The 26,713-nt window shown below is 42.0% G+C and overlaps 1 protein-coding gene across 5 annotated transcripts in view; it reads left to right on the top strand.

The window, feature by feature from the left end:
• The first annotated feature begins 3,040 nt into the window (after window positions 1-3,040).
• LOC139606835 (NACHT and WD repeat domain-containing protein 2) overlaps window positions 3,041-26,713 on the top strand; it is a 45,331-nt gene continuing 21,658 nt past the window's right edge. The window contains exons 1-5 of one of the 5 annotated variants that reach the window (XM_071459212.1): window positions 3,041-4,270; window positions 4,435-4,559; window positions 5,290-5,461; window positions 14,457-14,545; window positions 23,772-23,888. In XM_071459212.1, the coding sequence (XP_071315313.1) occupies window positions 5,311-5,461; window positions 14,457-14,545; window positions 23,772-23,888 (357 nt within the window). In that variant the 5' untranslated portion in view covers window positions 3,041-4,270; window positions 4,435-4,559; window positions 5,290-5,310. The other 4 variants (XM_071459213.1, XM_071459210.1, XM_071459211.1 and 1 more) reach the window with 4 other exon arrangements.

The following is a 26,713-nucleotide window of genomic DNA, read 5'->3' as shown; positions in this document are numbered from 1 at the left end:
AGGACAGATGCGCTCATAGAAAAATACCTACCGCTCAAAGTAGCCGAATCATTTTTACACATCACAATCAAAGAGGTAGAAGCTGCTCTTGTTTATTGATTGTGTAGATTTTTCACCCATGAATGAGCCCAGTGATTTGCAAGGTGCCAAAGTTAATCTACTTTGCATACATAAATTGGTAAGCAGCATCTGTTCCTTCTAAAAGCTTAAAATGGAAGTCAGGAAATCAGAAAATTACCTAATTATTCACACATTACTGCCAAACCTGAACACGTAAATGAAATTATAACAACAGGATTTTGGACTTCTAGGCAAATAAGATGTGGATGTGAAGGTGTCACGGTAGCAGTGTAGTTGAAAGGGACCTGTGATCATTCAGGCAATCAGTGATGTTATAGCGAATACAAATTCATGTGCTTTATGGAAATGAACACTATAGGAAAGAAACATAGGGTCGGAGCGCATGGTCGCACTGGAGTGCTTACCCAGGAGCAGACTGGGATTCAAGGACATGCTGAAGGAAGATCAAAGGGTCACAATAATATCTATGATAGTTTCTGTGAATGAATTACATTCAAATGATCTCTAATTGCGAGTGCAAATTAAAATCTCTCGATAAACCAGATTTAATTTATTCTCCTTTCTTCTTGATTATGTAACAGAATTTTCTAGTCTACCTGAAGGGAATACACACGTGTAATAATAAGCATAATGGAAATGAATAGCACAAAGAAAGATCATTCCAAGAGGAAAAATCTTTTGTAATCAGTTAATTAGAGACTTTAATTGGAATACAACTTGGTCATTACCATATGAATTCTCTACGCCCAATTACATTTACCTCACTCATGTTTGTGGCTATGCTGTCTGTTGGCTGTCTCCTGGGTCTTGGTCGGTCCACAAATTTGGTCTAAACTGTGACAGCTGAACAAATACCAGATGGATGGCTATGAAACTTTGTACAGACATTCGTGGTCCACAGAGGATGGGCCTAAATTAATGATCAGGTCAAGGTTCTCACTTTCATTTTCCCATCAGCATCAACTTCAGTACTACTGTTAGCATGCCAACTAAGATGGTGAACATGGTAAAACAATGTACCTGCTAGCATTAGCTCAAAGCTCTGCTGTGCTGAAGAAGGGCCTCACAGAGCCTCTAGCATGGCTGTAGACTTTTGGTCTTGACACTTTGCTCTCATCTCAACATTGTAAAAGGAGGAATTTAAAGTCTTCAGTTAATGATTTTGTAATTTTAATGGAGTTTTTCACGTACGCATTTTTTTGGAAAGAATATTTTGATTTTTTTTTTCTTTGAGTTTTGATAAACTCTCTAAAATTACATAAAAACAAAGATGACATAGGAATAAACCACATGTTTTAATTGTGTTATTGAAAACACTCTTCTTTCTTTCTTTCTTGACTGTCTTCCATTTATGTTGTTTTGAGGAAACAAGGGGACATACACATTTAGCCAATATGCCAAAATAAAAGCATGAATCACATTAGTGGGACTTTGTCCCAAGATGGGATTTCCCATCAATGACCTAAAACCCAAAAGAGGCCATGTATAGTTGAATGCCCTTGATCTTAGTCAGCTAACAAGAAAAATCCAGTTCAGAGTGGACATTTCAATTAAGGAGTGAATGTAGTGGTGCCAGTGGGTATCACACAGAAATAGACATTCCCAAATGTCTTCTCTGACTCCCACTCTGTTTCTTTCCAGCTGTTTTGCGGAAACAACCATCCATCACTAGCCATTTGTGAAGTTGGTGTGTTTGTGTGTGTGTGTGTGTGTGTGGACGTTTGCCAAGTGAACAGCTAGTGTCTGTCCTTTGTGTCTGTGTGTCTCCCAGGTGACACATCACATCTTGTCACAACGGTGACTCACATTCCCTTGGAGTGGTCCAGGGTTTGGGGGACGGGAACACAAGCACATACACATGCATGCGTGCCAATAAACCCACCAACCTGCAATTACTGTAAATGCTTGAATGCACACACATGCTCACATCCTGGCACTTTAGGGCACCAAACTGGGTACAGATGCTAAATTATTTAATAGGGGCAGAGCTGGACATGGCAGATGCCAGAGATGATACATTTTTTACTGTTTAAAGGCACCATGAGCTATTGTCACAGGGCCCAGAATTTCTATCAGCACCCCTGCTCGCACACATACAGAAACACACTTCTCGCCTGCCAAATCACATCATGCCAACAAGCTGTATAAAGTGCATCCTTTCATAAGACTGCGGTGCATTAATCCAGTGCAGGTGCACTCATGATTAACTGACTGGGGATTATGAGAGAGAGCGGAACAATCAAGTAAAGAAAGGTCATAACACTGTTGGGAACAAGACTCCAGTCCCCCGTGTTCTACTTGAGCTTTTCCGGACTCTGAATTTTGTTCTGGTGTGAGCTGGTGCCCCTGCAGGCATGTCTTAAATGGGTTGGTGTGAGCGTGCAGAGCCCTAGAATCATCCTCGAGACCTGCAGCAGAACAGTAAGTCAATCTATTGCTAATTATTTTATCTTGCATAAATAGTGTGTTAATTTATTATTTATAGTCATGGTAATGTGTCCCCTAGACTTTAACTTATTCCTTGCACATTTTAAACAACTCAGATTTGAATATTATTGTGCTTTTTGGTGTAGTGGGCTGAATAGATGTTATCAATGAAAAGTGAAATAGCAGCAAAATTTGGAGCTTCTTGCAGTAGTCATTTACAATGATGTTTATTGATTGGGACAAGATTAATTGTCTCTAACTACTCTCTAACAGCGCAAATATCTCTCCACTATATTCTATCATACTATAGCCCATTATTTATTTTGGCTAAAATGTTTGTATTAATTGCCTCAGCTAGATATGAGGAAAGATGAGAGATGTGGCTGCAAAAATTACTGCATCTGGGAGTGGTGTAAAAAGCTTCTTTCCATCGGTTAGATAATGAAAAGCTTATATGAAATACTACGACCTTATGCATCTGTAGGCCTGATTCTTCTTCATCAGGTTCAGAGAAATGCTTGCTGCTGCCCACTAAACACTGAGAAAGAGAGGAGGAGAGGGGGTGAATATGTGCTTCAGCGTTTCCCCTTCACAAGAACAGCACAGTAATCAATTCCGTTTAGTACAAATCCAATGCACTTAAACTTCCAGCGCGAATAACCACAGGCTGCAGAGCAGAGGTACATTTATCGATAAAGCAATTAATTCAGACCCCTCCCCCTCCTCCTCCTGGCGACTGCTGCTCCCCCATCCGCGGCAAAGGACAGTCAGGTAACGTTACTCAAAAAAAATACTTGTTTAAAAAAAAAAAAAAAAAAAAAAAAGGAAGGAAATTTCAGGAGCTCTGTGCTAATCTCAGAAAATAAAACTTTGAATTAAAAAGGGGACGCCATGTTGCCAAATGTAAAATACAGAGCTAACTCAAAGTTTCCATTCTGCTATTTCTTACTTTAGCTAGCTCGCAGTTACGTTGTCAGAAAAACAGACAGACCCCGGGAAAGTGAATGCATTTCGGATATTTTGATTTTTAAGTGGAGGAGTAAACTTTACTCGACGTCTGTTGGCCGTTACCGGCGCCTTTGTAACGGTTCCTCCGCTGTTACTCTTACTTACCGTGACTGGTAAAAGTAGAAACGTCATTTACGACGCCACACTGCTGACTTGGCGCTCCATCGCGATTTTTAATAGGGACTGGGTGAGCACCGGTCTGTCCGCCGGAGGAGCGACAGACAGGGAAGAGAGGAAACACGGCGAGAGCATCCCGGGAGCTCCTCTGTCACCTCCGTCAAGCCCGCCACGAAATGGTAGAGCCCGACCGGAATTAAATATTTCACTTTCAATGTAAAAGCCTAACTCCTGAGAACGAAGGATATTAGGTGAGTGAGGGGGGTAATGGCTGCGTTGATGTGCGTCTATAACAAGATATCATTGTGAGACTAATTATTAATTTCTGCTTCCAGGCCTTAATAGACTGAAATAAGCGTGTGGAAACCTATATTGTTAAATTGGCGTTTTATTTTGAAAATGTCAACCGGTAGTGTCGCTTTTATTTTGTCCGGCTTCACGCACTCCATCGACCAGAGCTCGGTCGGCTCGTACAGACAGCAGGATGCCTAGGGGAGCACTCCGACACACGGCGTCCGTTTTACCGTCTCCCGGTGTCGCTTCTCGGCCACAGCAACTCTGATGGGCGTTTTTATCTCCCTTTTACCGTCCTCGACGCTTGGATATTTTCGGAAGCCACGAAATGAAGCGAATGAATGTGAGCAACAAGAAGTGTCCTGTTGTTGTGCCTGTCTCCAGCATCACTAGTAGCCAAGTCCTCTCTGTGGATGCTGTACCTCAATGATTTTTAGTTGTGTGCTTTCAGAGGATTTTATGTAGTGACTACCCAACTTTTACCCGCTTTTTGTTGTCTTTTTCGAGGTTTTCCGTCTTTGAAACAAAGATTTCAGGATAGACCAACTCCGGAAAACCAGCGACTTGACATCTGCACCTGGCGGAATAACCATTGTTAGCGGTTATTCGCCTTTACAAGCATCGTCTCTGGGGTGGGAATACGACTGATGCTTGCCTTGCTCGTCTGTTCGAGTTTTGTATCGTCTCGTTTTGTTTGTCTGTTTGTCCCACAGTGGCATGAAAATTCATGAATGCGTCCAAGGACATGTATACAAATTACGCATGCACCATGACGGTAGTAGGCTGTGCGTAATATCCTATTATTATATCCCCTTTCACATGAATGCAATAACAAACACATTCAATCTCATTTCTGTGTTTAGAGAAGATTTGGCAGATCCATCCTAACTTGACCAGTGTGTGTATGTGTGTGCAGCATTGGGCGTTCAGAGTATGGCAAGGTAGCACATTGCAATGCTTAAATCCTGGAGTAAATATTCAATTATGTAATGTTATATATATATTTTGTAGCATTAAATATGAGAAAGGATACCACTTTTAAATCCTAGTCCTATCTTAAAATGACTGGATGAGCATTTTGGATCCCATATTAAAATGTGTCCTGTGGCTCCTCAGCACCATTGCGTCTCCAGACATTAAGTCAGCGCCTATGAATGTGCCCAAAGTTAATAGCAAATTAAAAAGCTATTAGTTGCAGCTCCATGCCTTTGCCATGAGTAACGCCACATGTGTGTGTGGATGGATCAGGGGAATCTGCGCGCAAACATGCACGTCTGTCCATGTGCCTCCGTGTGCGCCCCTGGACGCGCTAACATGCCCCTTCTTTGTGCATTGTGTGTGTGTGTGTGTGTGTCTAAACAGCCACGCTGGAAGTCGCCCCCCATGTGGCCGTCGGGAGTGGGGAGCAGGCAGCCCTGCCCGCGGGAGTCGGCGCTGCGCAGGGCGGCCATCAGCGGCAACATGAACGCCCTGCCGCCGCACCACGTCCCCACCGGCCGTAGCGTCCGGGTCTTCATCTGTGCCAACCCCGACGGTAAGAGTCAGCAGCGTGACAGCCCCCTCTCCCTCATCCTACTCACTCTGCTGAAGCCTGAGGACCCTCAAAATGACACAAGACGCAGGCTTATTGTTGTGACTCATTTCACAAACATTTCAGGCTTCTTAAGCTCCCACAGTGTTTCAGATAATTTGTCTGCGGAGGGAATTAGTGCAGCATGGTTCATAAGATCTAACTCCTGTGGACAATTCTTGAGAAGTAATCACAAGGAAAATTTGCAGCGTTTACACACAAGTGCAGTCAAATAATTTGACTCATGACTCATGAAGTACAGTATAAGGTAAATGTATTTGGATTCAAAGTAAAGCCACCGCCCAGGCTTGTGATCTTTAATATTGATTAGGCCTAGTTTTAAAGAAAAGTCAAGACTGTAGGGTTAAGGTGTAGTCTATTTAGCTGGCTTAGCTGTGACATTTAAAGACCCACTTAACCTAATGGAACCACAGGAAAATATCTTAAATTAGGTTACATTAGGCCATATGACAACTTGACAAAAAACAAATTGGTGCATGATTTATTCCAGTTACACAGTGAAACAACAGATTGCCTTCAGCACAGAGTGCACGGTGTGAGCAGAGTGCAAGACGGTTAGGTCGTGAGGGAGACACCCAGTTGCAGCTCTGTATTTGAATATGCCCTCTGGGCAAGGGGGGTAAAAATAGGCACAGTAAAACTGGAGTAAACAAGGCAAGGGAAGTAGAGTAGGCTATGAGAGAGGGAGGGAGAAGGAGGGCATGCCAGGAATAAAAAGGGAGGTTGCTTTTGTCGATACATCACTGTCATTTCCTTGCCCTCACTGAGCAAATTGCTATGGACCCAAAAATGAATAAAGTGACCTCAGATCATTGCACTGTTATGGCCCGCAGTACACAGTTAAAAGTCTGGCATTGTTTAGCCACCTGTAGCTGACTCAGTCATTCAGACCATCCCGACACAGCACAAATGTAACGCCCCCCCCCCCTCCCCGATGTACATGTGGATGGAAAAACGATGAGGGGGCTTTTCCAAGTAGTTCTTTTCACTCCATTGGCACAAATGGAAAGGCACACATTTCAGCCTGAGCTGCGAAGAGAGCTAATTATGAACTGCTGCTTCCAGTGAAGCGAGGTGCTGATATCCAGTGCCACATCCTAGTAATGAAGCCGTAGAGGTACACCCTGTCTTACCTCAGACAGTATCACAAAAACCACAGCTGAATCCGCCTCAAGTTCACCTTGGTCAAATCAAAATTCCAACCAGGTATCTTTGCATTTGTTTAGAACTTCGCTCCATTACAGTGGTCCAGTATGATATATTGTCAGTAACAACAGATTCATACTAACCTCAGATGCATTAATATGCTTACAAACTTTCTTCCCTGTTTGGTGCACTCACCCTGCTGGCACCTCATGGAAGCGTAACAAAACATAGATATTCATAGCTGTAACCCAGGTCTGCCCTCAGTCCTGCTGCAGAGTCTGTTTCTCCATGTTCACTAGAGGGGGCTATCAATGCACTAATTTAACTGTACATGGACAGTATAATGTGGTCAGACCAGACAGGCATTCAGTAACATGGCCCTCACATCTTGACAGTACCCAGTCACAATAAGAAAACCGCTCTTTGCTTCAGCATCGCCCTTTTTCCCTCCAACACTTTAATGTAAATCCTATCATCGGCAGCATGCATTACATACAGTGAAGGAGTGCCGTTAGTCTGTTTGGGCTCGTGACTGGAAAGCCGTGGCCTTGAAATTGAAGTAGTAACTCTCTAACCCTTCTCCAACATGCTGAGGAGACACAGCAGGGAATTTATCCATTCATTCCTCCCAAATATAAACGTGCAAGCCCTGACCGCAGCAGTATCGATGTGAAAGAGTCGCTCAAGGCCACGCAGGATCATCCTCGCTTTGACAACCTTCTCTTGATGAAAGTTAATAAAATATATGTTGCACTTAACAGCATAATTTCACTATTTGTAATACCAGGCAGTAGAAGGGTGAGCAACGCTATCCGCAATCATAATCAAACCATCATCACTGAATTACTGAACTTTTTCGTTGTGTGTGACCTCTCTACTTTGATCTACAGCTCTGAGAGTTTTATATACTCTTTGGTAATATTGTTGGTCTGCTGAATATACTGACCCTAATGCCCTTAATCCAAAGCCACAGACAACTGTGATGCACTCCCACTGCTGTATTCAGCTGCAGAGACCTCTGCTGGGTTTGTTTGTGTCGTCCATAAAGGGGCATGACACAATTTTAAAAGTCATACAGAAAAAAAGTACATTGTCTCTCTCAGAAGAATTTGGTAAGAGAGAGTGGTTTTAGATGTCAGCACAGCATGCAGATGCTCCAGTAGAAGGTTAACTCCACAGTGTAAAGATATACACATTTCCAAAGTGTTTGCCAGAGTGTAAGCAGAACAACTAAACAAATTTGATGGATTTACATCCTCCGTCCATGATGTTAATGAATCAGGCAAGTTTTTTGGCTCAGGTGGATCTGTGTTTGTGTGTGTGTGTGTGTGGCCACAGCCGATCAATTAAAAACTCCGCTATCAGTTCTTGCCAGTAACCAAACACTAGCAACACACCAGAGAAAAGCACCGCACTTTGTGTGCACCGCTCAGTAAATTATGCAGACGGTCTTAACTGTCAATGTATGTGTATGTTCATGGAGATCCATATAAGCATATCAAGACAACTCCATTACATTGCTGTAGTCACCTCAGGGGCCCTTGCATTGGTTGTGTGCTATAGGCAGCTATTTGTATGCAAGCTATTGCTTAAGCTGTTTAAAGTTGATAAAAGCATCAGGCTTCGGGGATGTGATGCATAAAATCGTCTGCACCGAATGCACCATCAGCAAGGCTGTAGTATGTCACCACGGAGACCATTAATTACCTTACATTTCACCCCACAATTATTCCCAGTGTTCCTATTTACTCTCTTTATCCTTTTCTGTTTGTGTTGTAGGTTTTTAGCTCAGATTTCTATGATTCAGTGGTTGTTTCCTCTAAAAATATCTCTTTCAGTCTCTCCTTAATTATCCACTTTTTTGAATTGCGTCTGGTGAACGAGAACAAAGGACCGAGTGGGAGGGATGGCAGAGAGGACAGAGGGAGAGATGACAGGTGGAGAGTCTGTGTCAAGGGTGTCTTTTGTTTAATAGGGGCCGGTGAGTGCCGGATTTTTGGACGAGCCTGGCCCAGTTCTGCGGCATGTGAAGTTTATGACGCGAGCTCACCCCCCCCCCCCGCGCCCCTCTGCTTGTGCTTTCCTCCCTGCCTCCACTCTTGTCCTGAAGGGAGAGAGTAAGCTCACTCGGACTAGTTTGGCAGCAGCTTTTAGTGACCTCTCTGAATTTTCCAGAGCGCTGTGGAGCAGTCCTACTCCTCCAGGATGTCACTCTGACAAATTCAGCAGTTGCTATTGCACGCTCGTCTAATTCCTTTCATGGAACACAGAGTAAAAATATTTCATCAGGGAATGATGGCGATGATAGCAAGCAGCCCGCTAGATACACCTTAGTAAAATTACATAGTGATTATTCACTCGTAACCAACATAATTAACCTTGAGAAAACTAGTGTGGTCTGGAAGCGGTTTATAAGTAATGGGAATTTTATTTTACGTGCACATTGAGGCCTGTGCTTTGGGAGGGTTTGGGGGCTTAATACCGATAATTGAGACTGAAAATGAACAAAATCTTACAAGTGACTTCAATGAATGTTTCATCTACTGTGAAAGATATTGTAATTTTAATCACTATATGTGGCTAAATTTAAAGTCATCATAATATAATGTAGTAAGGCAGAAAGTCTTGCAAGACTGTATGTACGTATGTCTGTGTATGTACAGTATATACCTTCTTTAACTTCTAATTATGCATGTGTGCAGACGTTATGGACTACTTTGGATCTTTTCCAACTAAAATTTCCAGATTCTATTTTCAGAACATATATATTTTTTGCTATTTTTGGGCATTTTCTCAAATAGCAGCAATGGAGATGGCCAGGAAATGCAGGGAGAGAGTGTAGGGAAACGACGTGCAGCAAATGGTCTGGCCTGCCGGGAGTCAAACCAGGGACTCACTGCTCAGGGCATATGAGCCCATATGGTGTGCACCCTAACCATTCAGCTATCAGTTTACCCCTGCAACATATTTAATTGTTAAAAAAAAAAAAAAAAAAGTATTGATAAATTTTCCGAAGCCAAGGAGAAGCTGCTTCACTTCAAAAATAACATAAATATTTAACACATCTCCCACACTTAAATTCTCCTTGGAATATGATACATGTTCTTTTCATATCTCTAGATCTTAACAGAATCTGACAGAAATAAAATCAAAATAAAAAATAATGAAATAATAAAAATATATTTAAAAAAAGATAAAGTACAATGTAATGATCTGGCTATGGGGTTGCTAGTGAGATGAAGATGCAATGTAAATGAAAAACTAAATCTCTCTACACAAACTGAAGATTCTCCCAATCTGCATGTTATAAATAAGCAAAAACATTGTGAAACTCAAAACCTACTAAAGACTTACATTCGGCCTCCAATGAATATGACTTAATACTTCTGAAGCTGTTAAACTAAAATTACAAAATCACATTCAATGTGAAATTTTGAATATAAAACCACAAGATAACACGCACTGTGTGTCCATGGTTACCTGCTGTCTTTTACACAGAGCAGAGTCTCTGTGATCTTCAAAATCAGCCATCATGGCTTATTACTGGGCGTTAAAATGGCCAGTGTGTTCCTGGCATAAATGTGAACATGTTAGACCCGCCACTCGTGGTTTTTAAAGGTAACAGCTGTTAGCGCAGATGCTGCTCAGTGAACTTGTTATAGTACATTTTTATGTTGGGTAGAGTAACACTGGTTCCGCGTGCAGCAACTGTGATGGTTATTTAATCAAACACATAGTACGTTAGTGGCAGAGAGGCAGGGAAGTACTGCTCTCACTGTTACATCCATTTCCATGTCAGCGTCTCTTACATTGTCCAGGCTGAACATCAAGCTCGGGTGGTAGCACAAGAACCTCCAGTGGATTTCCTTCATGGTGATTCAGTGGTATTCAGATAACCTGTAGGGTCTCCCTGTGCTCAGGAAATGCACATCTGGCCTTTATGGATGGCTGATTTACACAGCCACAATTAGCCTTCAGCATCTTCCAGGTCATTCGGTATCGATTTGCTCACTGACTGTGTGTTTGCATCATTTCAGTGCATGTCCAGATCTGCACATTAGAGAGTTTGGTACACTCCTTTGTATACTGAGAAAGAAAGAGGGCATGTTTGGCTTCCATTTCTGGTCTTTTAAGGTCTATTCTGCTGTATTGTAGACATTTATGATTCATCGTGAAATGTCATGCACTGATGAAACAATAACACAAGCGTAAGAGAGGGTAACATGATGCAGGTTATGAGCTGAATCTGAACCCAGGCTGTATCAACCTTTATATTTATTATTATCAATTCATCAATTGATTATTTTTTTGATTACTTAATTAATCATCAAGTCTATAAAATATAGAAAATGTGGTTTTCCAGAGTCCAAGATGATGTCTTTAGATATATTTTTATCTGACCAAAACCCAAAGATATCTAATCACAGTGATTTAACAAAGAAAAGCAACAGAACTCTAGATGTAGAAAATGTTTGGCTTTTTTGGTTGATAAGTGATTAAACAATTATCAAAATCATTGACATTTAATTTTCTGACCTTTGACTAATAGATTAATCGACGGATTCTTTGTTTATAGAAATAACATCCCTAACTTATAGTAAATAAAATATATGCTAGACCAGTGGTTTTCAACCCGATGCTCACGATTATGACCCTGTCAAATAATTTCTGTATCTACTTGTAACCCGTCGTCACAGTTTGTGAACAGTTCCACTAAGAAGTGATTTCTCTTTCACAACCTGTCAGACTGTTACATTTGAATAATTATTAGAGGCCAAAAGCAAAGTTTGCAAAAATATTTATTTGTGAAGCAAAATCATCTCAAAACCCCTTAGATTTATCTCGTGATAGACTCTCTAGACCACCCACCCACCGATACATCTATATTTTAGCTACTGTGTCATCCATACACAATATTCTGTTATATCTTTGTGTCAGATAGAAAATGATAAGAGCCTTGGTTTCTACATGTGATGCATGTCTCTTAGCTAGCTGCACCTCACTGCACAACTTGTGAACGTACATTAAACACTAGCTGTGATCAACAATACATTACACACTTGACATAAAAATATCTCTGTCTCAACCAGGACAGACAGTTTCAAGTGTGGTGGACAAATCATTATGACTTTGTCAAGTTCGAAGCGACTCCTTCCTGTTTCATCTGCAAGCAGAAAGCTCCCGTTGTCCAGCGACACAGACACCCATAACTGTCTGCTAGCTGCTCAGCTTCTGAATGTGTGTGGTTGAAATGTATTGCTGGAAAATCACTGGAGTTTTACTCCGTGCTCAATCAGCCCTTTGGGCAGTGGCCTCCAGGTAATTTGAGCTTGACCCCCTCTCTGGTGCTGTTCAGCCATGCAGATCCACTCCACTCCAACACAATGGAGGTGAGTGGAAGGACTGAAGCACTGATTATCTGGAGCAACAGAGACACTTTCTGGATTCTTAAAAACTTTTTCACTCTTGTGTGCACCCTAAATAAAATTCATTTCACCTCTGTTGTTCTGGGATGGAGACAGAAATCTTCCCGGCGTATACCTCGACCCTTTGAGCACCTCAGAAACACACATCGTTGCATCCTTGTCAATGTGGATGACCACTGTGCCACAGCATTGTTCTATTTGCTAAGACACTTGTCTGGTGGACTTCACTCTCTCTCTCTTTTTTAATCAGAGGTCTCTAAGCAGTCGTGCATACCAAATGCCTCTGGAGTGTCAGTTGGTGTAGCTTGATGAGAGCAGAGTGATTACTTTGTCAGAGTCTTGTTGATGAGACTTGGGGAGGGCAGCTGGAGAGTGACCACTGTGTGGAGGAATGGAGGACCAGCCGAGGAAATGTCAGTATAACTAACTTTATAGTGTTGTAAAACTGTTGGTTTAGCTTTCTGCCTCTTGGCTCTGGAACCATGGAGATTATTGATGCTGAGTAGTGCTGAAATGGATTTATCAAGCAAAAAAGGCAAACAGTCAGTGGTTGCAGCTTCTCAAGTGTGTGGATTTGCTGCCTTGCTTTGTTTTATATAGGTGTAAATTGAATCTCTTCAGGCTTTGGCTTATTGTTCGTACAAAACAAGCAATTGGAATACATCCTCTTAAACTCAGGAAACTCCTGATGGGTATTTTTACATTCTATAGACAAAAAAATAATTGAAAATGTGAGGAATCATTACTTGCAGCCAAAGAACTGAGTATGAAAGATAAACGGATGAGAAGGGAAGGAACCAGGAACATTTGGCTGTATGTCTCTTCTTCAGCTAGCCGCCAAGAAGTTCCCTAAAGGGCACAGGAGGAAGAGAGAAAGGAAAATTAAGTGAGGAAGAAAAAAAAAAGAAGAGAGCTGACGGGACATATCTAAAAGAAAAGATAGATTGCTCGGCACGATTGAAATAAACAGATGGGAAAATTAAAAGGAGGGACACACAGCGAGAAAGGAGGGCGAATGTAGCATCCAGTATTTGTTCTGCTGCGTGTGGGTGTGTACACAACAGACACACACATACGTCAGGCTGCCACAACTCATCATTGTCCCACGAAAAAAAGAGAGCGAGAGAGAGAAGCGTCTTGCAGTTATCAGCACAATACAAACAACAACACAGTTTAGCCTGTCAGGTCACATCGAGACACAGTTCGGCAACATGCAGATTTGAATTGCACTTGTTTTCCGCCGCTTAACACGTCCCGAACAGATAAACAAGGTTCAATCTGAATTCCATGAACGCTGCTGTTTTTGAACTTATGTTGTCAACTGTGTCACCATAAGATATTTTAAATATATTGTGGCGTAATTTGTCTCCAATGGAGTGAGCTGAGAGCGCCACTGATGCAGCAACTGCCATTTATTTCATTTGCATACTATTACAGCCGTTCGGCTTTGATTTGACATTTTGCTCGGGTAGCTGTGGGCGGATACATGTACGGTCACGGCCTAAAGCCTTACTAAAGATAGATGAGAAGAAAGATACGTCAGACTAAATCTGCGGGCTCTACTACTCACGCTGCGTATGAGACGGTTTCGCGGCCGAGGGGCTGCTTGCTGGCGTCCACCACGTGCGTTCTTTGCGCTTGCATACATGTGCGCGTGCAAGTCGGCCACTTGGCCACACATGGGCTCTCTGTTGGGTATGTTCTGTTTTTAACTGTCCATCCACACCCTTCAGAACAAAAAAGAGAGGGGGGAAGAGACTGGGCCTGTCCAAATAAATTACAGTAACCATTTGGAAGATGGCGAAAAAAAAAAAAAAAAAAAAGGTGAGGAGGAAAGAAAGTGGGACACAACAAGACGCTGTGGGCACTCACTCTGTGACACTCCGACTGTCCAATATGATCACTGCCTTTGTAATGCTGCATAATCCCACATTCTTCAACAGTGTGTGTCAGCACTGGCTCTTCTAGGGAATCATTTTTTCATGGGTGCATATTTAGAAATTACACACATTATATACATGACATGGTGCTGCCTTTAAGGTATATTAGAGGTGAAACAATTCGTCAATTATTTGATTAGTCAAACAGCAGAAAATGTATCTATTTATCTATGTGCTCATATGTAAGGATTTGTCACACATCATAGTCGACTGACAAAACAAGAAGTTTGAAGACGTCACCTTTGGCTCTGAGAAATGGTTACAGCAGTTTTTATAGACAAAACTATCCATCCATCCATCCATCCATCCATTATCTAAGGTTTTTGAAATATTGTACATTGCTTCAGCTCCTATAAACAAGTGCTTACAGTTTTGTACATGCTAGTAGAGAACTAGAATCACATTCCCTCTCTCTTTTGTTTTCAGACACAGAGGCTGAGAGGAACGCACTGAAAGAGCACGTCTACCCCAAGCTACGAGATTTCTGCAGGGAGAACTATGGGATTGAATTCCAGGTAACTTCCCATTTTTTACTTCTTTCATCTTACGTTACCTACAGCTCTAGAGACCTGTAACCACCAGAGCTGTAGATTGCAAGAACTGACTGTTAAGTGTCTCCAAAACCTACATCATGGCTCACACAGTCGTCATCGCCTGGGGGGGCCACCAGATCCACGTGCAGAGGTCCCTGTCCCTTTAAGCAGCCAGAAGGCCAGCAGAGATAAGGCCTCCATCGGTGAGGGTTGGCACCAGTCTTGCTGTGGATAAGGCAGCATGATGCAAGGGCTTTCCCTTTGTTGTTGTCGGAGAATTGCCGCACTCTCCCTGTGGTGTCCACTGATCGGGATCATTTGCATTGCAAATCAGCATCAGTGTACACACAGAAAGATTGCTGTCAGAGGTTTGTTTGTTTAACAATTCCAAGAGAGCCCTCGAAGCCAGGGGGAGATTTCTCCCATAGATTGTTGCTGGAAGGATTTGAGGAGTTTTGTTTTGGGGACTTGTAACCCCTGACTTGTTTCGTAAGCTGCAGGCAGCGGGGCGCCAGCAAATAATTCTCATTTCATGTTTGGATCTTAAACAGCTCCAAGCACATACCATTTAAAGATGGTATAACAAGACTTAAGTAGAGTCATGTTTTTAAATTCTTAAACTATTTGAATAAGAAAAAAAACTTTGATTATTATTCTGTTATTAAGCTTGTTTTCTTCGATTAGCCACTTGCTGAATAGCATGGATCAATTGTCATTCACTTAAAAAAAAAAAAAACTCCTCACCTTAAAGCCTCTCTTATACTATATGTCCTGCACTTAGAGCCAGTTGAAGAACTTTCTTAATGGCTTAACATTTAGACATATGACACGTGTGACTCAAATCAAGTCAAAGGGTCAAAAGCACCAAACAAAAAGACATAACAAACATCCCTAAATGCCTGATGTGTGTGATAGAGGAGTGCAGGATGATGCAGGAAAAGCCAGGCAGAGACGTTTTGGCTCTGGTGTCTGTGGCCACGTGTCTGTCTGGTGATGCTGCTCGCTGTGACGAAGCGTGAGCTGAAATGATTATGCAGAAGGCCTGGGAGTTAATACTATGACTCACTTACTCTTCTCTCCCTCCTCCTCCTCCTTCTGCTCCTCCTTCTCTATCCAAACCCCCCCTCCACCACTCCTCATCCTCACCCATGCCATGTGAGAATGGCACCTTAGGTAAAACCACAGCTTGATAGTGAGCGTTAATGTTTTGGTTATCGATCATTTTACGTGTGAAATCGTATACAGCGTCTTCATATCTGAGTAGATTCTTTTTCTAGTTGCATTCATTTCTTTTTTTTTTGCTTTGATTTGTAATTTATGTGCGATCCCGCCTCCCCTTTCACATACACCCTCCGTCTCTCATGTACACACATCCGCTGGCACACACTGACACACATATGCCAAGCTGATGAAACCCAGTTCTCCCCGGTCCCTCATCACTTGACTCAGTTTCCATCCAGAACCTTCCCTTAAGAGGGATAGAGAGGGATCACAAGGGATGGAGAGAGGGATAGAGGGAGGAAGAGGGCACGGAAATCCAGCCCAGGGGCCAAGGGCTGCGTCCTCATTCAGTCAGTGCACAGCAGCGGAGGGGGGGGGGGGATCAGGCTCCATGATCCCTTTTTACCATTTCTATTCCCATGTTTCCTGTGCTTTCTCTCTCTTTTTTCTTTTTCTTTTTTTAAACACAAAACAGACACACACAAAAGACACAGAGGAAACGGAGGAGTGATGCCAGAGATACAATGAGGATCAGGGTCAGACGAGGTTTCAGCACGTCTGTAACCACACTAGCTCACTGCTGGTGTGTGTCTGTGAGGTTTGGCTTGCTTCAATCGGTGGAAATACAATATCCAGTCTCCAACCATGTGGTGTTATTGGTTAAACAATGATCAGTGGATTTTCATGCTTGTTGTGGCTGAATTGAGTTTTTGGCCACTCAAACACATAGACTCATCCACCATCTGATTTATCGGTTGGGCCAGCCTGACTCGTAACACGGATTACATAGGGTGCCATTGTATTGACGGCGAACTTGGGTCTAGCACCTGAATGGAGATGACACATGCTGCGTTACAGTCCTCACAGGCATAAAGTGTGTTTATTTGACACAAGACACAGAGTGTGAACTGTGTTCTGCAGCGTAAAATGACATGCATTACTGCTCTTTCTGAGCGTGGCTGATTAATTGGCGGCGTCTCAGGCTGACAGTGCTGGTGTTTTCTGACCTCATTTTAGATTTAATGTAACTATTCTCAGGTCTCTTCGTATTGGCTCGGGTCTCTTTCTCTCTGTGCACATCAGGTTTGGTCCAATCAGGTCCTGTGAAGACGTCTAAAGTGTAGTAATTACATCCTAGTTCCCATTATTTTTCATAACTGACACATGAAATACATGTACAGTAATTAACATATTGACATACAAATCAACAAAACACACATTTTGCATTGTAACCCAATGTAATACATCATTTGATACTATGTGATACATGAAATTGTGAAACTGGAATTTATTGTCTCATTTTCAGGTGTACCACTTCTAATAATTTATATTTATCAATGGGTCCACTTTATCAAATACATTGACCCCTGAACGACACTGCTGTCCCCTTGGTTTTAGTTTGTCTCTAGTGTTGCTACTGTTGTTGTGGCAGTTTGCCTTTCATATGTTTTCTGTTGTGACCTGTGCGACTTATGTCTCTTTTGTTATTCATCACTGTGCACTGGCGGCCAATCTAGTCTCCCCTGTGGGGAATGATAAAGATATATAATAAAGTTATCTATTTCCTTTTTTTAGCAGCCAGGAAACAAAACTATGTTTTGACAGAGCATCTTTTTTACTGTTGGAGAACCTGATAACAGCCCAGTGAGCTGGTTTGTGATCTGCAGCTGAAAAGGCATCTTATTATTATATTAAATCTGGAACACATTTGTTGAAACATTTTTTAGATGTCTCGATTACATGCAGTCAGTTTCCAGATTATGAAGTACACCTGGTTAAGACTAATGAAACTAATGAAATCCAATCGTTAAAAAAAAAAAAAAAAAAAATCATATTGCGGATATTGTGATATGAGTCACGAGTTGGAATGATGGTTTTTGCATTTCATCGTCACTGAAAAATATTTTTTAAATGATTATGATGTGATTTTTGTTGTTTGTTGTTTTTTGGGATTTTTTCTGAGATTTGGATATTTCACTTGACCTTATATTTTGATTAGTTGTGCACAAAATCAGCTAAGAATTAAAATTCTTTACAAACACCACAGAGTTATTGCAGAGGATTATAAAACAGATGCCACCACAACATTTCTGGAGCATGGATTAGTCTATGAATTCACTTTTATTGTGGGAATCTCCATTCCTCATTCATTCAGTACAACTCTAAAATCCCAGCTCTCCTTATCTGAACCCATCTGAGACATAAATCAGCCCGTTACAATGCACTCACTTCCTCCCACATGCAGGAATTAAACTGAATATCAGGCATACTGGAAGCAGCTCTGTTAATAATGTGGTCAAACCTCACTATGGTTGACAAACTCACTGCCCATCACACACACACACACACACACACACACACGCTAAGACAGTACAATTATAATAAAAGTTTCCTGGCCACAGCTGTGCAAATCTATTCAACGGCTGTCACTCAGGCGTCTTTTACAACTCGCAACACAAGAAGCAAGATGGGAGACGAGATGAGGGGTGAGACGACATTTCACGACTATTAAAAAAAAAAAAAAAAAGCCTTTTCATGAAGTCTATTATGCTTGCATTTAAAGGAAGGAGAATATGGCTGTCAGATTGGCTTTGTCAGAAAAGACGCAGTGCACTTGGAATATGTCTCCCACTTATAACTTTAAACGCTAATAATTCATTTTTTAGTTCTGTTCACAAGCTCGTAAATATCTTTTATTGACAAACGGAGTGATAGGAAATCTGATGCATGACCATATATTTTTGCAGTTTCTACAGAAAATTCAAGTGCAGGAAAACTTGAAAAGGGGAAACGCTTCAAAGCATGAAGTATGGCACGAACCCTGTTTATTCATCAGTCTTCCATCTGTTTACCTGGCTGCCGTATTTCTTGTTTTCGTCTCTCTCACTCTTCTCCCCGTCTGCTTCTTTCACTCCTTGGCAGCAGACCACCATCTCCATTCACTGTCCAGCTCTGAGATGTTGTTTTTCTTTCCCTCTTCAGTCCCTACAGAAATGCATCAACATGCCAACTGCCTCCACGGGAATGATACCGACAATCAGCAAAGATAATCAAAAATCAAATAGGAAATACATTGAAGGCTTCAGTTATGCTGTATTTTTATAACCCTTGGGAGAACTCTTCTGTAGAGAGGATGTCTTATTACTGTCACCATGAAGGTTATATTTTCAGCCCCTTCAGTTTATCTGATGTCAGCAGGATATCTCAGAAAATATGAACATATTCCTGCTAAATTTGATGGACAGATGGTTTAAATTGGTTGGATAAAATCACAACAAAGAGTTTTTTTTAACCCAAACTATGAAACTGACAGAGACCTGATTCTGAATTCTGTTTTTTTTTAATATATAAATATCAAAATATAAGCAATCTCATTGATCTTTAAGAGTAAATGAAATCCAGAATAGTTCACATTTGTTTTCCGAGTCCCCGCTAGTAACACCTACGCTTCTCCAAGCCCTTAAGCATCCTCAGCTCACCTCAGCCTTCTTTTACCCGGCAGCCAGTCTGACTAAGAGACACACACAGTGCACAGTGGTCTGCAGTTAACCCACTGGTTGAAGAAGAGTGACGTTGCCCAAGTGATACACTGCAGGCCACGTTTCTCTGATTAGAGAAATAAATGGACTTGGAGCTACGGGTTCCCATGAGCAGCAGTTTGTTTACACCATTAGAGTTAACTTGTAAAGCACAAAGCTGTCGAGCTAATGCTTGGTTAAAATGCAAAATAGCCTGTGTGCCCCAAGATATTCAGTTTCTAAAACAGTTTCATTGATTTGAATATAATGTATTTTAACACACTGGTTTTGGTCAGTGAAGGAATGTCAACATTGATTGAGCTATAGGGCAACTTGGACACGAGAATATAGAAGCTGTATTGATGCTTTGACTCACAGTAAAGACTGGCTGCCATGAATTTTAAGACGTTTTCATCAAGTTTGGCAATTACTCCGTCCACACAATCAAAGAATAAAGGTGATACAAGCTGCACAAAGAATGGAACCAGTTGAATTTGAATTTGTTTGTTTGTTGTTTGGTCGTCAAGCCTCCTAGAAGAGTGGTGTTACTGCAGAAGCTTTAGCAAAGTTTGCAAAGTTAAGATTTCAATCAAACAGAAGCTGAACCTTTCTCAGTCATCGCAGCGTCCACAGGCTGGCCAGCAGCACCTGCATTGCTCTGCAGTACTGTGATTAGTTTTTCCTTGCGAGTTTACGTCTTGGTTTCAGGAGCTTCCAAGTTGTGCCCGCTCCCATTTAACTCTCAAGCACCTCCATCTGTCGGGGACGCCGCTGAACAAACAAACCTCAACTCGCATTAAGAATGCTTCTCCCAAAGCCCTGTTAGACAGGCTCTAGAAAACACACCGAGTTCAATTACATTTGAGCCTTAGAGTGACTGTCAAGAACCTTCTGCCATGAAATATGTACCTCCGTGAGCAGTTTTACTGAAAGCCTGCTCCCTCTGTTGCTGGTGCCTCATAGTCTTCATGTGACCTCAGTATTTCATGTCTTTGACTGGCTCTTAACTTTAACTTGTTATGGTTAAGCTACAACGGCTGAGACACTGTCCCACAGTGTGTCGGAGCTTGACAGAAGGTGTGCATGTCAAATTTCCTCTCACCACCAATTAGTGACAAGCTGAATCAACTTTATCAGACCTGTGAAATAAAACTGTATCAAAGCTGGCAGACTATTGAAGTAAGTAAAACATAGCTTTAAGAGATCTAACAGTGAAGAGTAAAACCTACTTAACCTCCATCCATGTGATCTGTCTGTGCCTGTTTTTTCAAACTGTTTGTACTTCATATCACTGCCAAAATTTTTCATATTTGTCGACGGATTTGCTACTAAAACCTGCACTTCCCTCAAGCACTAAGAACGCCGCATTCATCAAATATTCTTAGAGATTTACGACATGTTCTTAATAAAATTGCCTGCAGTAGAGAGCTTAAGACATATTTATGATGGCGCTGTATCTATTTTCACTGTTGTTTCTTGCCTGGAAGTGTTTCTGTTGGTGGGGTTTTTCCGCCTTTTTCCCGCCTGATTTCATGCCCTTTCTTCCCGGGCATCTTGGGCATAATCCCAAAGTCTAATAGTCTAACATTCAATAAATAAAAAAAGGCTTCTCCTGCACTTGACCTGCCATCGGCAAACGCCTTCCAAGGGCATTAGAAAGCAGCTTAGCAGAAGCTGCTTCGGCTCTTATGTAAGTAACAGCACCCTCACCACCATAGTGTAGGGGAAGAGTGGTGGCGGGTGGGTGAGGGGGGGAGTAATCAGAGAGAGGAAGAGCAAAAAAGAAAAAGACACAAGGAAGCTGTGAAACAGTTCCAGCCAGATCCGGTCCCACAGGAGTCCTTTTTTTTTTTTTCTGACTGTGCCTCCTTAACTAATCCCCCGTCCCAGCACTTTCCCTCTTAACCACAGTTATGTGTCCTTGCCTATTTTGGATAAACATTCCTCGACTGTCTTTTCTTCCCTTTTCTCCCTCATCCCTCCATACTCCAGTGAAGCGCGGTGGGTGACAGGGCAAATTTAATCAGTCCGTCCTCCCCACACACATGCACGCAGCGCATGGATATGACTAATGTCTTCATTTATCTTTTAATTACCGTGCATCCTCCCAATCACCTGCTGAAACCCAGTAGAAACCCATCGTAATCGAGGGCGCTCATCTCACTTCATTCCCCCTCCCTCCAGTCCTTGTCAACACGAGGCCGATTGCAGTCTCCCACACATGTGCGTTGGAAGTTGGAAGTAGATTAGTGACACTGATACACAATGACTGATGGGCTAAGCAATGAATTTTCCACAACAGGCCAAAATGAGGAATGCTTATCGTGTGTGCAGTAGTGAGTGGGAGAGATCCCTTCCAAAGTAAAAGCCTTTGGTGGCTGACAACATGAGCATGCACAAAGCTATACCCAATCATCTGTAATTTTCTTATCCAAAATATATATATCTCAGTTGGTAGTTATGCCAAAAAAAATTCAATCTTCTATAATCAGTTCATCATTTAGACCCTAGATTTTGCTGCTAATTTACTATTAAACTATTGTTTAATACAATTTAGAGCTGAAACATCTTTGTAATTTACCATGAATCAGTAAAAAGGAAACTAATCTGCCTCTCTCTATTTTGAAAATCAATTTATCATTGAAGTCATTTTTCAAGCAAAAATGCCAAAAGTTCCCAAGATCCATTGTAAGGATTTCCTGCTTGTCCTTGTCTGACTTGACAGTAAATTAAATGTTTTTTGCCTCTGAACCGTTGGAGAATTAATAGACTGTACAGTTAATCATAGAAAAGACATTAATCAAGTGCTGACATGGTCAAGAGGACAGGAAAACAAAGAAAATGTATTTGTCTGTGACACATAACTTTTTTCCAGTCTGCATGTTTTTTTGTTTTAGTGGGAGGGTGGTGTTACTTCCTTTGGTTGAAGTTGGCACTACTAATAGACATACACTGTAACCTGTGAATGTAGGTCACAAATACATCTAACTTTGTTTTAAGGTGTTACAAGACCGACAGGTTGGAAACCACTGGATTGACTTGGTAATGAAAATATTTGTTAATTGCAGCCCGAGGCTGCAGAAGAAATCTGCAGCTAGCTGACAGCTGTCTCCTTCCACAGCAATACAGCTGCTCACAGGTGCACAGTGACAATCAAGCAGATGAGCTGAGGTGTAGCTCCAGCCCTCCTGCTGCTCCCACCAATAATGGGAGAGGCGAATATCTCCCAGACTGTCAAAGTAAATGGCACACTCTCAATTTCAGTGCCATCCAGTTGCACAAGGCTGCCAGTCACTGCTGTTCTCTGCCACACTGCGGATGTGTCAGTCATTGTGCCAGGCTTAACTCATTTGAGCTAGCTAGTCTGGTGAGCAGCAGAGCATGAAGGAAGACAGCAGCCCTCACTGCAGAATCACTTTGACTTCACCTCAACCCCCACCCCCCGCAAAACCCTCCACTCTTTACCCATCACATTCTTCCATCGGGGAGCAAGACCAGCAGAATAGCTGCAAGCGAGAGGAAGAAGAAGAAGAGAAGAATCATACGATCATGCACATTATGCATTTTGGGGGAGGAAACCTGAGCCTCCAAGCAGCAAAGGCCATCAGCCATAATGTGTCCTTTAAAGCCACATGTTGGTCGGCTAAAAGCTATCTGAGACCCAGGAAGCTGCCAGTGGGAGGGCTTGTTTTCCTTTTTGGCGAGCCTGAGCCAGCAGCAGCGCGGCATGCGCCACACACACATTTACAGGCGTTTCCTCACCTCTCTCTCCTCCGGTGGGAGATTCCCCCTGTGGCGTGTTTACAGTTCAAATTGTCTGAGCTGCCAAAACTTGTGATGAATGTGTTGAGGGAGACCTCCTCTGTTGCGTGTGTGTGTGTGTGTTCAGTCGCTCCTCCCTGCTGGTGTCTGATGGTGAGAGTGTTGTAGTGCTTTTCAGTCACACAGAGCAGGTGTGTGTGTTGAAGACAGAAGTGACAATGACAGAGTTGAAGCCTACTGATCCATCTGAGCTGTGTTGCTTTTGTTTAATCAAACCTTTCTTTAAATGCATTGTGTCTCTGCTCTCTACCAAGTTCATTTCATTTCACTGTGTGCACACACACTGACCACCTTGTATTTGGTTGTAAGGACACAACAACATGTTTGTAAGTTTGGCAGTGTTTGTGAGTGTTGCAGAAACCTAAAATATGTCTTTAGGTGTTCTCCAACAGCAAATTCCGTAAAACAACAACAATATAAACCTGTTTTAAAAAGAAACATTTGCCTGTTCCTTTGTGAACTGCAGATGATGGCTGTGCTATTTATTCTCTTCTATATTTTCACGATAAGATAAGATTCAAGATAAGAAAAACTTTTCTATTTAGAGGTGTGTAACACAGATGCCGTGCTGCTTACATTTTATTTTTTTGCTCTTATTAAAATACGCTGACATAACACCATGTTTGTGTGTGTGTGTGTGTGTTCAGGTGGTGGACCTGTACTGGGGCGTAGATCCAGAGGAGTGGGACAGTCCAGAGTTGCAGCGACTGAGAATGAAGCTCCTGGAGGAATGTCTGAAGACTTCAGCAGGACCGTGTTTTGTTGTGAGTATTACACGCCTTGTAGGTTATTAAAGTTAGACATATAACAGATTGTACAGGTCTCTTTGGATGTTATCTAAGTTCACATCTCTGTGTGTCCACGCTTTACATAATAAGTAGAAAATCTGTTCAAATCTTTGTCTGCTTTGTTTTCTCCCACCTTCCCTCCCTATCTCATTACATGGCTCTTATATGGCTTTAAGACTGGCCTGTTTCCTGGCTATGTGCTTTTGAAGATCTAATGGCATTGTGAAACCACCTAATAACAGTGAAATCACGCTTTTCTTGCCGACCTGCCTTTTTATAAGTCCTGGCTTGGTTGCATTTGAAAAATGACACAGAAACAACACAAGTCTCAGTGGCTTTTCAAGTCCTTTTGCTGCAGCTTCTGTATGCAGGACATGTGTCTACTCTGTTTGACAGCGGACGAGTTTACAGTCTAGAGACCTCTTTTGTTAACATGGGCAGTTGTTAGAGGGGCCGTCCTCGCTTTAGAGAATAGTAAACAGCATAAGTAAGGCAACAAAAATGAACCAACTTGGGCAGGAGTACTGTAAAGCACTGAAAATCCATGCAAAGCTAAAATTACACTTGAGCACGTGAATGAGTTATGTGAAGACGTCTGCAAGGAGAGAGGGAGAGAGAGAGAGAGAGAGAGAGAGAGAGTGGCATGACGCTTAATTACGGCTGACATTTCAGTGATCTTTTTTAGATAATTTTAGGCCACATAAAAAGTCAGGCACGAGGAAAGGAAAGGGTGAAGACGGGAGTGAAGAGACAACGATGACGGGAAGAGAAATTGATGGTGAATTATTCAAATGGAACAGATCCGTTTCTAGAGGTTGAAATTGAGGTGAGAGATCACAGGGAGAGGTAATGCATTATGGGTAGGACAGGAGCCCTGGTCTCCCGGGAGCATAATCTCCTTCCCCAGAATGAGTTTTGTATTTCCTTCTTCTCCTCCTCTGCATTCACAGCTTCCTCCTGCCTCTCTCATTCACAAATTGTTCTTCTCTTTCTCTACGACACAAACAAGTGCACAGACTTTGCTGCAAAAAAAAAAAAAAGAAAAGAAAAATTTGCATCTTAATGATTCATTCTGGTAGTGGAGTGATGCTCCTTATTTCAGGCCAGTGTCTCTCATTCCAGAAACATTCTTCTATCAGGTAAAAGTGCTTCAGAAACAAAAGAAATGAAAATAATCCAATCTGAAAATATGCTTTTTCACTGAACTCACATGGGACACATATACAGTATTATGTGAATACAAAGTATGTACACAGTTGATACTTTCTAACTCATCACTCCTCACAAGCATACACCAGCCTCAGCACAGCAGAGTTTGAAGAGGGACAATAATAAACTCACCCCCTATAAGAACCACATTACAGACTGACAACAGCTATTATGTGGAATCACTAAGTGGGACCAATACAGCCTCATAATAGTCAAACGTGTGTATTATGCCATCTCCATGACAACTAGGAAAACTCCATCTGCACATAAGGAGATGATGTGTGTTTGAAAGATCTGAAGCAAGATTGCAGTTGGTTCTCAGGTTAAGCTTTTGTTGTGAAGATGAGCATCAGATTTTGCAGGAAAGCATCACAAAGCCGAGCCAAACAACAATAAAAGAAAATGAACTCAGTCACCAAAAGAAATTCATTTACAGATGATAGAAAAGTAGGTAGATGGTAGCAGTGTAGCAGAAATATAACATAATCCTCAAACAGATCTGCAGAAAAGCAATAAAACAGACAGCGCTGTTGCAGAAACCACTGCTCTCACCAAGCAGGCAATGTGAGGAGAGCCAAGACATCAGCTCACACATCAGCAGCACAACAGCACATATCAGTCAGCACAAAGCAAGAAATGTTATAACTTAACTTAGTGAAATACAGCTGCAGGTTCCACTGTCCAACCAGGGTCATCACGAATAGGAAAAATCATTGACATTTGGCTTGAAATGGCATCTCCATCCTCCCCATCAGGAAACGCCAGCAGAGGTGTAGGCAGTGTGGTCGTGTTCTTTTAAAGCTGCATAATCAGTGTTAATGAGCATGCTCCCTTATCAAATGCTACATCAACTGCAGCAGGACTAGCACCAAGTCTTTGCAGAAAAGTTAGCAGGTGTGGTAGTGCCTCAAAAAAGTGGGCGGGGTACTGACGGCTTAAATAGACCGCCCACTACCAAAAGATGTGTTGGATATATGTTGCAGGAAGTTGAGTTTGTCATGTGACTGTAGCAGCATGCATGATCTGTCTTCCTGGACCACACCAGTTTGCAGGCTATAAAATGCATATGTAAATATTGTTTGTTAGATGTTGTTGTCATATATGGTCATGAAGAGTATTTCTTGCAACATCAGATACTGCATGGTTACCTTGGTACTGAGCCCAGCACTTTGCTGTGAATGTTGGTAGTCCTGAAGTTGTGCTTAAGTTTTAGACTGCGTTGTGAAACTTCATGGTCTCTAAATGAGACATTGTATGTGGTGTGGGGCTGTACAGTATAAGCTCAATTAGGATAAACAGCGCTGAAATGAACAGATCTGAGGTAAAAAGAAGTTTTGGGGTTTTTTTTTTGCTGCTGGCTTGGTGTTTGGTGTGGTGTTGTACATGGTGCACTGATTTCATTCATTCCCATCAGCTTCGCCGCCCTCTGTCCCTGCTGCAATTTCACCATCTTAACCCCGACTGACCCCAAGCAATACCAGACAACACACTGAGGGAAAGTAGACGCACACAAATGCAGGTACACACACAGACACAGACACACACAGAGCTCTTTGTTCCGTCTCCCTCTGATTCACCTTTCTTTCTCTCTC

This window comes from Trachinotus anak, unplaced genomic scaffold (assembly GCF_046630095.1).
Source record: "Trachinotus anak isolate AG129_WGS33_773 ecotype Australia unplaced genomic scaffold, CSIRO_AGI_Tana_v1 ptg000023l, whole genome shotgun sequence".
Lineage (NCBI taxonomy): Eukaryota > Metazoa > Chordata > Actinopteri > Carangiformes > Carangidae > Trachinotus > Trachinotus anak.
This window is presented reverse-complemented; position numbering and strand designations above follow the sequence as displayed.